General features: G+C 34.6%; 1 protein-coding gene across 2 annotated transcripts in view; it reads right to left on the bottom strand.

Moving 5' to 3' along the window:
- The window catches only part of LOC125663653 (L-fucose kinase-like), a 72,915-nt gene that overhangs the window by 27,673 nt on the left and 32,781 nt on the right, over positions 1–12,461 (bottom strand). For both annotated transcript variants that reach the window (XM_056153031.1, XM_048895958.2), the window contains 5 exons: positions 12,140–12,217; positions 11,398–11,534; positions 4,855–5,006; positions 2,607–2,753; positions 1,503–1,664 (listed from right to left, as the gene is read on the bottom strand). In XM_056153031.1, the coding sequence (XP_056009006.1) occupies positions 1,503–1,664; positions 2,607–2,753; positions 4,855–5,006; positions 11,398–11,534; positions 12,140–12,217 (676 nt within the window). The remainder of the gene's footprint in view (positions 1–1,502; positions 1,665–2,606; positions 2,754–4,854; positions 5,007–11,397; positions 11,535–12,139; positions 12,218–12,461) is intronic.

Raw genomic sequence — 12,461 nt, 5'->3', positions numbered from 1 at the left:
ATAATATTTGTAATCTATTGTCTAATTCTCTGAATACATGAAAGTATCTTTCATATTGGGTACATGTGATTTCTAGAGAATTTGCCTCAAATCCAAATCCGTTCATATTGACCACGAACAGCTCAAAGGTGATGTTCATTTCTTATATTTATATTCCTTTACTAAATCACCATTTGTTTACATTGCTTGTATAAGTTTAGAAATATGTTGTTGCATAAAACGAACTCCTAAGATCCACCTATATGACATATGTCACAGTCGTATTGTGACATAATTCCAATGTTATTTATTACAATTGTTTTGATTGGACAAAAATAAAGCTGAACAAGAGTTTACATATCAATAAATCCGAAAGCGCGATGTATTCATACACGCCTGAAAACAAATAACATAGTGTGGGGAAACTATTCAAATTTTTGCAATTGTTAATAAAGTGAATGCATTGGAATTATAAGAATCAAACATTCTTTTTGAAGAATTTATCGATGTGTAAACTCTGGAGATTTTACTCACAAACTTAAACATAAAAGTGCTTCGCACTTTTATTCAGTTTGTGAGTAAAATGTTCGGAGTTTATACATCGATAAATTCTTCAAAAAGAATGTTTAATCCTATAGTACGTCAAAACATAGACATGACGTCACACTTCGTCTTACCCTGCCTTTTATCAACATTGCATGGTGCACTGGATTTTTTTTTAGCTAGGAGACCACAAGATTAGGATGATAATCTACGTAAGTTCACAATCTTAATCCGAGGTGTGACTGCAAGATCTTTGTAACACACGTTGTATTTTTTCAAATCATTACGCTCTCTCAGTCGTGTGCTTTAAGCTAGTTCATAATCCGTTCATAGTCAATATGAACGGATTGTGTTGCGAGCTAAAATTGGTTGGTTCATAGAGGAAAATGCGATTTGTAATATAAATATAAACAAATAGCTGTGTATTTTATTTCATGAAGTTTTCACAGTTTATAATTTGTTTGTGTTTCTTCCTTGTCATAAGTCACCAAATACAGTTCAACTTGGGTATTTCAAACATCAACATCTTGAATGCCATGGATATATCAAAGTGAGTTGATATATGCAATATACAGTGAACTACATTTCCTGTATGTATTCCAACCTTAATATCCCGAAACCTCATATATCTCGAAGTTTTTTCTTGCCCCATCATGTTCAAGATAACAAGGTATGACTGTAATATAAGCAGATGAAGTTTAAACTCTGGATTCTAACTTCCAAGTTATTGAAATAATTAATATCAAACCTCGTTATCTTGAACTCGATGAGACTGAAATAACTGATGAGATATCCAAGGTTTCAAAATATCAAGTTAAATACAAAAAGAAAATGTAGTTGGGACTTCCAACTCACTTCAAGATATCCATGATATTCAATATACCAATGTTCAAGATTCCAAAGTACAACTGTACTTACAGTGAAGAAATACACCTAGAAATGAATTCCTGGTGTAAACTGATGGTAGGCAAACATTATACCTTTCCTTTGACCTGAAGAGCAACCATAGTGACGGCTCCACCGTGTTCGTATGTGATGGGGGGCGTGTCTGACCAGCCCCCTGAGACATCTATACGAGCGGGACAGAGGGCTGTCACCCATTTATTCATAAAGGGCATTGAGCAGGACTCTGGCTTAAAATACTGTAAATAAATACAAGACAATACAAAGTAATAAATAATTATTGACATTCATATCATTGGGGTGCATGAGCACAATAGATTTCACAAAACTGGTGCAGATCGATTCTTGATATTCCTCGGTTAAATATGTCAGTTGATTACATGTACTATGATGTACTACTAATTTTCACTATACATTAATTACAACTTTCATATTTTAAAAACTTGGCCAAAATTTGATAATTAATGTTATTATATAATTATGAAAATTTCAGAATATATGCAGAATTCACTCAAGATTCACGACAAATATTACTTTTAGTGTTATTTTATATATTTTTTTGTGGGTCGATTTATGAATTACGAGGTAGAATTTTGAAAAAGACAGAGGAAATTACTGTAGTAAAGGCAATTTTAAAGTAAATGGTATTTATTCACTGTGAATCGCTGTATGTTGTACAAATATTACCCATTAAAGCAACAGGGTCCTATGTTTTATGGGTTTTTTTTTTACTGCTTGGGATAATTTTAGATGTTTTAAAAGTAGCATATCACAAAAAACACACGAAAATTAAAAAAAAAAAAAAACATGACATGTGAGAAAGATTAGTTAAAATTTTTGATGATAAATGCGAAAAATCCATCCATCAAAGGCTACTATATTGACTGCTTTTGGAATGTATTTTTGGTTTTCTTTCGAAAACTTTGATTAGGGTGCACACATTCTTAAATTCTTATTAGTTTTCTGTCTGAAACTTTGATTTATGGATGGATGTGACAAATCAGGACCTTACTAATACACAACACCCACACAGCTAGTCTTACTAATACACAACACCCACACAGCTAGTTTCCTGTTTTTCAACTAAGCACAAAATGTGGGTTGGCTAATTATCATCTATCAACACTCTCCCACATTAAACTTTGTGAAACTTCCTGACATTTATCACAGTATTTCCTTACTTCTTTTGCAGTCATGACAGCTTGACGTATCAGGATCTGGGCCGCCCCCTCATAATGCCTAGCTGCTCTCACCAGGAGGTCGGGCCTGTCTAACCATTTGGAACGCTCCTTAGCAAGTGCAGTAACTCCCCGTTCCAGCTCCTTATTCTGCAATGAACATGTCTGGAATTATCAAAGGCAAAACTTTCCTCACAAATGTGGATAAATAATGGAGGAAACCCTTGATACAGCTATAGCTATGCATTTTTTTACAATGGCTGTCAAATATGAATACACAATTACACAATGCAAGATAATCAAAGATTCCAATGTAGAACTTCAAACCCCAATCAAGACCCAACCCCAGGCTTCCAGGGTCATGACCCCAACCTTAGGCTTCCAGGGTCATGACCCCAACCCTAGGCTTTCAGGGTCATAGTTTGAACAAACTTTGAATTTAAACTTAAGTGTCTACATGAGGATACCTGCATATTAATTTGACGAATTCTAGCATTATTGTTCCTAAAAACAAAAGTTTTGACAATATTTTCCTATACATTCCTATGAACACTTTTACATGTAAACCTCTGTTGCACCACTGCCCTGGCCCTAGAGTATGGATCATCCTTTTATGCTGAGTTTCAGCTTTTCTGGTATCAAGATTCTTGAAACACCCCATCCTGTTTTCACTAGTTCCCATTATCTCCCATGGAAGAGAATTGAACAAAGAGGTTCATACAAGAGTTTTGTAGTATTGTCTTTTTTTTGGAAGCATTTCTTAATTTCTACATGGAAGGAGATTTATGAAATATAAAATAAACATTGGATTCAAATTGCTTCTGTTTCAGCTATATTGTGTTAAACTTGACCTTTTTGCATTTAAAGTCTACTTAATGGTACCTTCACATTCACAGATTTTTCTTATGATCCTTACGTATTCCATAAATCTGTAAAAGTACACGGATTGTTACGATTTAGACACGGATACCGACGAGTGATTTACGAATGCTTGCGATTGACTACGAGTTGGAGATCCGTAAGGACTCGTAAGAAAAATCTGTGAGTGTGAAGGTGGTATTAATCGTAAAGTTTAAATATGTACTTGTAAAGTAATCATGTCTATACATAAAGCACTCGTAATGACTCTGAACAATCCGTAAAGAGATTGTAACCCGACGTGAATGAAATCGTAAATATCACTTAGGCATTTGTAATAATCCGTAAACAACTCGTAAACTATCCATAACATATCGTAAACCAACCACAAAGATTCTTTAAAAAAAAACAACTTTTTACGAGTGTTTTACGGATTCTTACGAGTAGTTTACGTGTTCTTGCGACCAGTTTATAATACTTACGGATTGTTACAATTTATTTACGGAAAATGAAATCCGTGGACAATCGTGAATTTTTTTTTGTCATGTCAAAAAATTTGCCCCTACTTTCAAGGATCCTTACCAGTGTGTGCGAGTTGTGACGAGTTACTAACGGATACCGACGAGTGATTTACGGATACTTGCGATTGACTACAAGTCAGAGATCCATAAGGACTTGTAAGAAAAATCCATGAGTGTGAAGGTGGTATAAGATTTATTTGCATAAACTAGTTTTGTATGTTGATGTCAACACAACATAAGCAATAGTAATCAATCATCACAAAATATCAAAACTCAAAGTGAGCGTTATAGTTCAAATTTTCAAACAAAATTTTGGGTAAATTGATAGAGAAATTTTTAAAAATTGGTGTTCTGTTTTGAAAAATATATTAACCAAATTAATGAATTTACAACTTTTGAATTTGTTCAAAGTCTCCACTTCTTGTATAAAAAATTACTAGGAGTAAAAATATTGATACATGTAATATGTTGGATAAATTAGAAACAATAAAATTGTGCAGTTATTTAAAGCATTCTGACTAAACAATCCTTCTGCCACAAAATGTAGTTATTTTCATACCCTTTCAAAATTTTAATTGACATACAAATTTAAACTGGATAGGTTTAAGTAATAAAAGTATATGTCTGGACCAATGATTAAGTAATAAACCAGAACTTAAACAGTTATAGCATCCTGCATGGTTGTGCTAAAAAACTGAGGAGGTAACAACAGTACTGTACCTTAACCAAGGATACTTTGTGCCGAGTTTGGTTGAGATTTGCCATTAAAAGTTTATAAAAAACAACGGACAAATTTTGATCGAAACAGTTTGCTTGTGCCCACAGTTCAGGTGATCGAGCTAAATAGTGAGATGTATTCCATGTGAGATTACCTCCAGGAGATTGAAGGCCTTGGCCCAGGCTTTGTTTGCAGCAGGTCCGCTCCTTAATCCGCCCTTTAGTCCTGCCTTTGATCCCAAAACATCAGCTATGTTAGCCAGAGTCCGTGCAGCTACCCCAGGGTCATTCTGAGAAGTCTTTGCCACTGAAATCAGGAAAAAAAAAAATTAATATGTGACAGGGACCATTTTTTGCCACTTTCAAGTTTAGTCAATGTATGAATATTTAGGAAATTTCAAAACAGTGAAAACTGGTTTGAATTATGATACATGTATCACTGGAGACACTCTCATGAAAAAACGAATGTCACCCCAGCTCCCCAAATTGGAAGTGCTTAAATTGAAATCTCCCCTCAGTGTACTGCATGGTATGGAGAAGAAAGCATAAGCAGGAACAAAAGTATCATTATGAACTCCAATAAGTCATGTAGGAGAAGTATTCACAAACTATTTTACACCCTCCACCCCTCAGATCCACTATAACTTTAAGGATAACAATAGGATCCTCCTGTCGCTACAATATATCATAATCCAAAAACATTTATCAATATTATGTGTAAAATGAATTAGATAGCTATCACCTGCTGATTGTGAATTAAAATTCACAAATTTATTGCCCAGCAACACACTTAGACTGTAAAACTGGGACTGAAAACTTGACTTACGTTGTAAAATGAAAAGATTGAAAGACAGCCTAGTACCTCCAGACAAGGGAAGATTGACCAGTGTTACTAAATGCAATTACAATGTTAGGTCAATTCAACTTAATTGATAGATTATCATCCCCGCCCACCCCTCAAAAATTGGCCCGCACCGAATTTTTTTATTTTGCGAAACTTGCGATTTCCGGAATAATTTCATGTCCGACTCCGGTATTTACACTTCTTGTTTACATTTCCGGTATAGGAACATGAAAAGTCACATGAAGAAAATAGATTTATTTGCTCTTCTTAATTTCTCGCGTTCTTACAGACGTAAATCTTGAAGAAGTTAGGAATATTTCTGTTATATCCTTAAATTAAAGCTTAACCTGGAATTAGTGTATGAAAATAGCATAGATTGATATCCATCTGCCATTAAATGATGCGGATCTGTTGGGCGAAGAAAACTCGTTTGTCTTTAATATTTTTCTCAGAAAATAAAAATTAAAAAAGAAAATCCTCCCACCCGCCCCATACTTTTTGCTGACCCTGGATGATAATCTGCTAATTAAGTTGAATTGGCCTTATAATTACAAATCTAATACAATGTAATATCTCACAAAATATTACACAAGCACCTGCTAAAATGACACTGCATTGTAGAATTTACTAAACTTGTCCCCAGGAAAGCTGGGGGATATTCATTTATCTAGACCAGCCCATACTGGACTTATTTCCCCCCATGTGGTATATTCCTATTGGGTACATTTTGAACATGTGTTGTGGATTTCAAATTCAGATGTGTTTCTCAGAAATAGAGATCTTGAATGAAAATGACAATGTCCCAACAGCAGATGGAGAAATGAAAGCAAACATATAAATTAATACACAAACACAGAATTAGTGAAAATATTTAATTGTACAATAATGATGGATGAAATGACAGATAGACATGCATGGTGCAACCAATACAAACTCACAAGAGGCCCATAGGCCACATTGCTCACCAGAGTCACCTTGGCCCATATTTAAAGTTTTTTCCTATATTTGTATGCAAAATTTTGATCCCTTAATGTGGCCCCTGAGGGCTATGGTTTTAATAAACTTGAATCTTCACTATGTCCGGAAACTGCCTTGTAAACTAGCTATAGAACTTGTCTGGACAGGTGGTTCTTGAGAAGAAGATTTTTAAAGAGTTTCCCTATATATTAGCATGTTTGATTCCGTATTGTGGCCCCACCCTACCTCTGAGGGTCATGATTTTAACAAATTCGAATCTGCACTATGTTAGAAAGCTGCCATTTAAATTTGCATTTGTCTGGCCCAGTGCTTCTTCAGAAGATTTTTAAAGATTTTTCCCTATACATTTACATGTAAAACTTTGATTCCCTATTGTGACCACACCCTACCTCCAGGGGCCATGATTTTAACAAACTTGAATCTGCACTATATCAATTATCTCCCCCTTTGAAGGGAGCATGGTCCTTCATTTGAACACAATTGAATTCCCTTCACCCAAGTTTGATTGAAATTGGTTTGCTGGTTCTGGAGATTTTTAAAATTTATCAGTGTATTTTTGCTATTTTGCTATTAACTCCCCTTGGAGACGTGTATTGCTTCTCATTTGAATATATCCAAGGATGATTTGTGCCAAGTTTGATTGAAACTGGTCAAGTGGTTCTGAAGAAAAAGATGAAAATGTGGAAAGTTTACGACTACAATGACGCCAACAGAAAGTTTTGATCAGAAAAGCTCACTTCAGCCTTCAGCTTAGTTGAGCTAAAAAGTTGTTGCTGTTGTTGTTGGGGGGGGGGGGGGGGGGGGGGGGGGGGAAGAGATTTTGGCAGAATGTACAGAAATGTCATGGAAAAATATCGGTAACTAAAAACTTTATCAAAATCAAATAAATCTATTTGAAAATATCAGACCCACAAGTTACGTAGTATACAACATTTTCACAAAATTTGGGAACAAGAGTACCTAAACGGTACAGAATGTGCCCCTAAGAAGGTTATATACGGTGTTTTTATCATAAGATGTTTGTTTTGTGACATTGATTAGCAAACATAGGAAAAATGCCAGGAGTTGGTGTTTTTTTTAAAATGGCATGGACACGATTTGAGCTGAAAATTTTCTAATTTTATTTTTCCAATTTTAATGTTCAGAATGTTTAACTAAGGTATATTTCTAATGGTCAGCAAAAATTTGAATGTAATAGTTTTTGAGGTACATAGGAGATACAGAGCTCATAGTTCTTTGAAATGTAAATAAGGCTTATGCCATGTTTTGTTTACATAGGTTAAATATACTAGTTAAAATTTTGTTTAAAGCAGATTTTTTCAATTTACAAGTTAATTCTGAACAAAATTAAATAGTTTATGGTGTTTGGCACATCTCATTTTGTTTTAAACATGCTATTTTCTATCAAGTAATGTATATGTAAACAAAAACATGGCACAAGCTTTGTTTGCATAACAAAGAATTATGAGTGCTGTATCTCACTTGTAACTCATTAACTGATATCAAAATTTTGGTTGACCATAAAAAATACTTCAGTTAAACATTATAAACAATAACAAGAGGCCCATGGGCCACATCGCTCACCTGAGTCACCTTGGCCCATATCTGAAGACATTCCATATATATTTGCATGTAAAACCTTAGTCCCTATTATTACATACATACATAAATACCAAGGATAACCCACAAAAGCTTATTTCCAATGGGGTCCTTTGATGCATGGATGTCTGCGCTAGAGGGTCATTTATGTGGGAGGAAACCGGAGTACCTGGAGGAAACCCACATGTCCGAGTGGGCGACCACCATACCCTCTAACATACAACCACTGCCGATCACGTGGACCAAACTCGGGTTGCAGCGGTGAGAAGCCAGAGTGCTACCTCTATGCTACCCAGACACCCATGGGAGTTAGATGGACAAATTATGTACCCTTCATATAGTATAAAAACTAAATGAACAGCCTCTGAGAAAATCTTCAGACAAAATGTGTCTACAGACAGACAAAATAAAGCCATAATATGATACCACTTACAACTTTGTTTGCATGGGTACTATCAATATTTTCTAAATTTAACAAAAATGAACACCAAGTTTAAAATTCACAAGTTTTCTTCTATTAATTAGACTCGTATGTTGTTTAAGTTGACTTATTCCATCTGAAACTTTAGTGGGTCTTTTAGATGTCTAAATACAATAATTACTTGATATCATATATTCCAAGAGTGCTTTTCAACATTGAAGGGTAATGATAGGTGATGATCTGATGGAAAAAAAGATCATAAAGAGGGAAGCAGTATGTGAAGATCAGGTAGATAAACATCACCAAAAGAAGGGAAACATGTGAAGACATATATTATATAGTGATATAGTGATATATTGTATAGTGATAGGTGAAGACCTGGTGGACAAACAACACCAAAAGAAGGGTAGTGATAGGTGAAGATGTGGACAAACACCAAAAGAAAGGTAATGATAGGTGAAGATGTGTACAAACACCAAAAGAAAGGTAATGATAGGTGAAGATGTGGACAAACACCAAAAGAAAGGTAATGATAGGTGAAGATGTGGACAAACACCAAAAGAAGGCTAGTGATAGGTGAAGACCTGGTGGACACTACCAAACAGTCTTCCCATAAACTTCCACTGTGACAGTATATTAAAACAAATTTAAGTCTGCAGTGTCACTTATTCAAATATTGAATTTTGATCAAATTGTAATTTGGATGTGAAAGTTCACTGTTCCTTACAACAAAACATGTGAAGAAAAATATAGGGTGCCAATCATGGTGATTTCATTACTCATTCGTATTACCCCTCACCAGATTCAAATTAGAAAGCACTCCATGAAACCACCTTCAAAAAATTATTTGTTTGCCCTTTCCCAACCAAGCATTTAAAATCTGGGTAAGTTGGCTGGAAATATATATATATATATATATTCATTCTAACAATGCTAAACTAAGTCTTTCAAAAAATCATAAAAACTATAATGTAAATTAAAGTGATTTTGATAATGTTTAAAGTTCAGTTGGAGGTTTTTTTTTGGAGGGGGCTGGCATTTTAAAATATTTCATCTGACTTTACACGGGAGACACACAGGCAGCACAACTTGAAATTCGGGACTGTAGTAGGCTAGTGATCACAAAAATGCTTTACATGAGGATGTCTCATGTTAATTCAAGCAATTCAATGATCAAGTAGCAGATGTAAAATCTAAATAATGTCAAAGGATGAAAAAAATTCTAAAATGTTAAAAAACATTCATTTAATGAACACTTAAAAAAGTTTGGAGTTAGGGAGGGTTTTTTTGTCAATCGGTCTGAAGAGGGTGAATGATTTGTTATAGGTGGCCTGACATTGACACATCAAATATCATTAGTTGAACCAATAGTTTTCATTTCATTACTTACTCAAATCACAAATTTCAGAAAGCACTCAGTAACATTGACACATCAAATTATATCATAAAATCAGAAAGCACTCAGTAACATTGACATATAAAATTATCATATTACAAAATCAGAAAGCACTCAGTGACATTGACAAATGAAATTATCACACCGTATATATCAGGTTCTTTCCACATCATTTTTTTCCCGCGAATCAGAACCTAAAACAGTATATTAAATTTACGCGAATAAAATTTTCACTATTTCAAAGTCATAGTGAAAATATAATTCACAATTATTTAAACCTTTGAAGGAATTGGGAAAAAAGCCACCATTTTTAATGCAAAAATTCAGTGAATGAAATGATTTACACGATTTCTGAGTTACTATCGCAATTATAATCAAATCTCAATATGGATGATATTCCTGCTTCTATGAATCCATCTCTGACAATTTCGGGTTTTGTTCGCATGTACAATAAATCATAGAGCTTTTTCAGCCATTTCGCCCCAATTGGCTTCATCCGGGTGAGAGATAAATCAAACTTCACCTCAATTTCGGCAAACGCGCTCAGCTGATCACACACCTGTGCTGCGAACCAGTTTTCAAAAAACAATTTTGCACTTTTGTTTACACTCAAGTATATTGTAAATATGTACAATTTGGCGGTATAGTAACGTAAATCACTGTTCGTTAGCTATAATGGTACTAATTCAAAATATTTATTAATAATCATTTTCAGTTTAAAACAACCATAAACCATGTCCCATTACATGTAAGAGTAGCTCAGGTATAATCATACAGTGATTGAAGCAAAGAACGTGGCCCATTTAATTAGCTTGTCCTTTCTTAAATAAACACCGAGGCTTACATGCCTGTTACCTGGCGCTTGTGGGATATAGGGGGAAACAAAACACACTGAACGCAGAACTTTCACCGTACCACTACCTGTATGCTATACAACTCTATTACAAAAACTAAACTTTGAATCAAATTTACACCAATATATTTTCCGCGATTCGGAAATCGTCGCAAATAAAGTAGAAATTGGATAGACGTGGAAAAAACCTGATATACGGTATTACAAAATCAGAATGCACTCAGTGACATTGACACATCAAATTATCACAAGTCAAACCAGTGCATTTCATTTTATTACTCACTCATATTACAAAATCAGAAAGCACTAAGTGACATCCAAATAGGTTACAAATAGTCCACAACTTCATAAGTGATTTTTTCGGCTTGAATTCACCTTTCTATTGCATAAGTCAATATAAGTTCTGAACTGAAACCCTCACAGTTGATCAGAACAACATCTAGGTCTGAAATAGGTTTACTGGGATTAGCTGAACACCGGGCAAGATATTTTTATACATCAAGCATTCTACCAGAAACGAGTCAGTGATGCTAAAACTTTAATTGATAAAAAACAACTCTACATGTTTCGTGCAGTGCATGTGACTAAGCTCAGTACCCTCGCTTACCTGAATCCAGTTTTTCCAGAATAGAAATGGAAAATCCATCAATGCCTGCGCTATTGTAGATGGGGTGGAAACCTTTATGGAGTTTTTGGATTAAAGCATCTGAAATTTCCTCCTTCTTCACTTCATAAAACATTTCTCTACAAGTTACCACACGTCAACATCACTTTATAAATCTTTATCTGTTATCATCATTAAGTTGTGTAATATACTACACTAATACATCGATACATTCTAAAATCATATTATGATACAAACTCCATCTCAAAATGGATACCCCTGCATGTTACACAGTCAAAGGGGAATAATTCCTAAAGAGAGAATTTCAAATAAATAGCTGTTTGGGATTTCTTTTCCATGCAGTCATAGCTGTAGACAAATTAGTACTACACTTCTAACTTGTAAGGGACTTAATAAAGACCATTCCTATTTAGTTTGGATTAAGTTGGTTAAATGTTTGTCAAGAAAGAGTAGGACGATAACAATAACACACATGGGCGTCCCCAGATGAACAAGATTGCTACACGTAGTCATGTCCCCAGATGAACAAGATTGCTACACGTAGCCATGTCCCCAGATGAACTAAAAGATGTATAATTATGATAATAGACCAAATCACTTTACATGAACAGTTTTCAATACCTTTATTTCAAATATACATGAATAGTTTGTTGGATTTAAAAAAGAAAAACCACTACCATTAGATGATATAGCTTATTTCTTCATAATCTTACACACAACGTACCTTCTGCACTGAAGTTCCTGCTCAGCGTTTACAAAGGACAGGATTTCTTTCATGCTAAGTCTCCAAGAGGACTGCCACCTAGTAGGTCAGAAAACAACATAACTCAGAGTAGTTACACAGCTTTCAGGATCTCCACCAGCTGTATTCTATTAGAAGCATAAAAATTGGTGTACTTGATGCAAAATCTCTCTTTATTTGCTAATACTACATGTATGGTCAGTTTTTATTTGCAATGTTAAGGCAGTACTCTACATCGTCATAATGGCTGACTTCCTTTAAAAACATGGATGAAAAAATCGATATTAGCAATATTTGACTTTTC

This window comes from Ostrea edulis, chromosome 1 (assembly GCF_947568905.1).
Source record: "Ostrea edulis chromosome 1, xbOstEdul1.1, whole genome shotgun sequence".
Lineage (NCBI taxonomy): Eukaryota > Metazoa > Mollusca > Bivalvia > Ostreida > Ostreidae > Ostrea > Ostrea edulis.
This window is presented reverse-complemented; position numbering and strand designations above follow the sequence as displayed.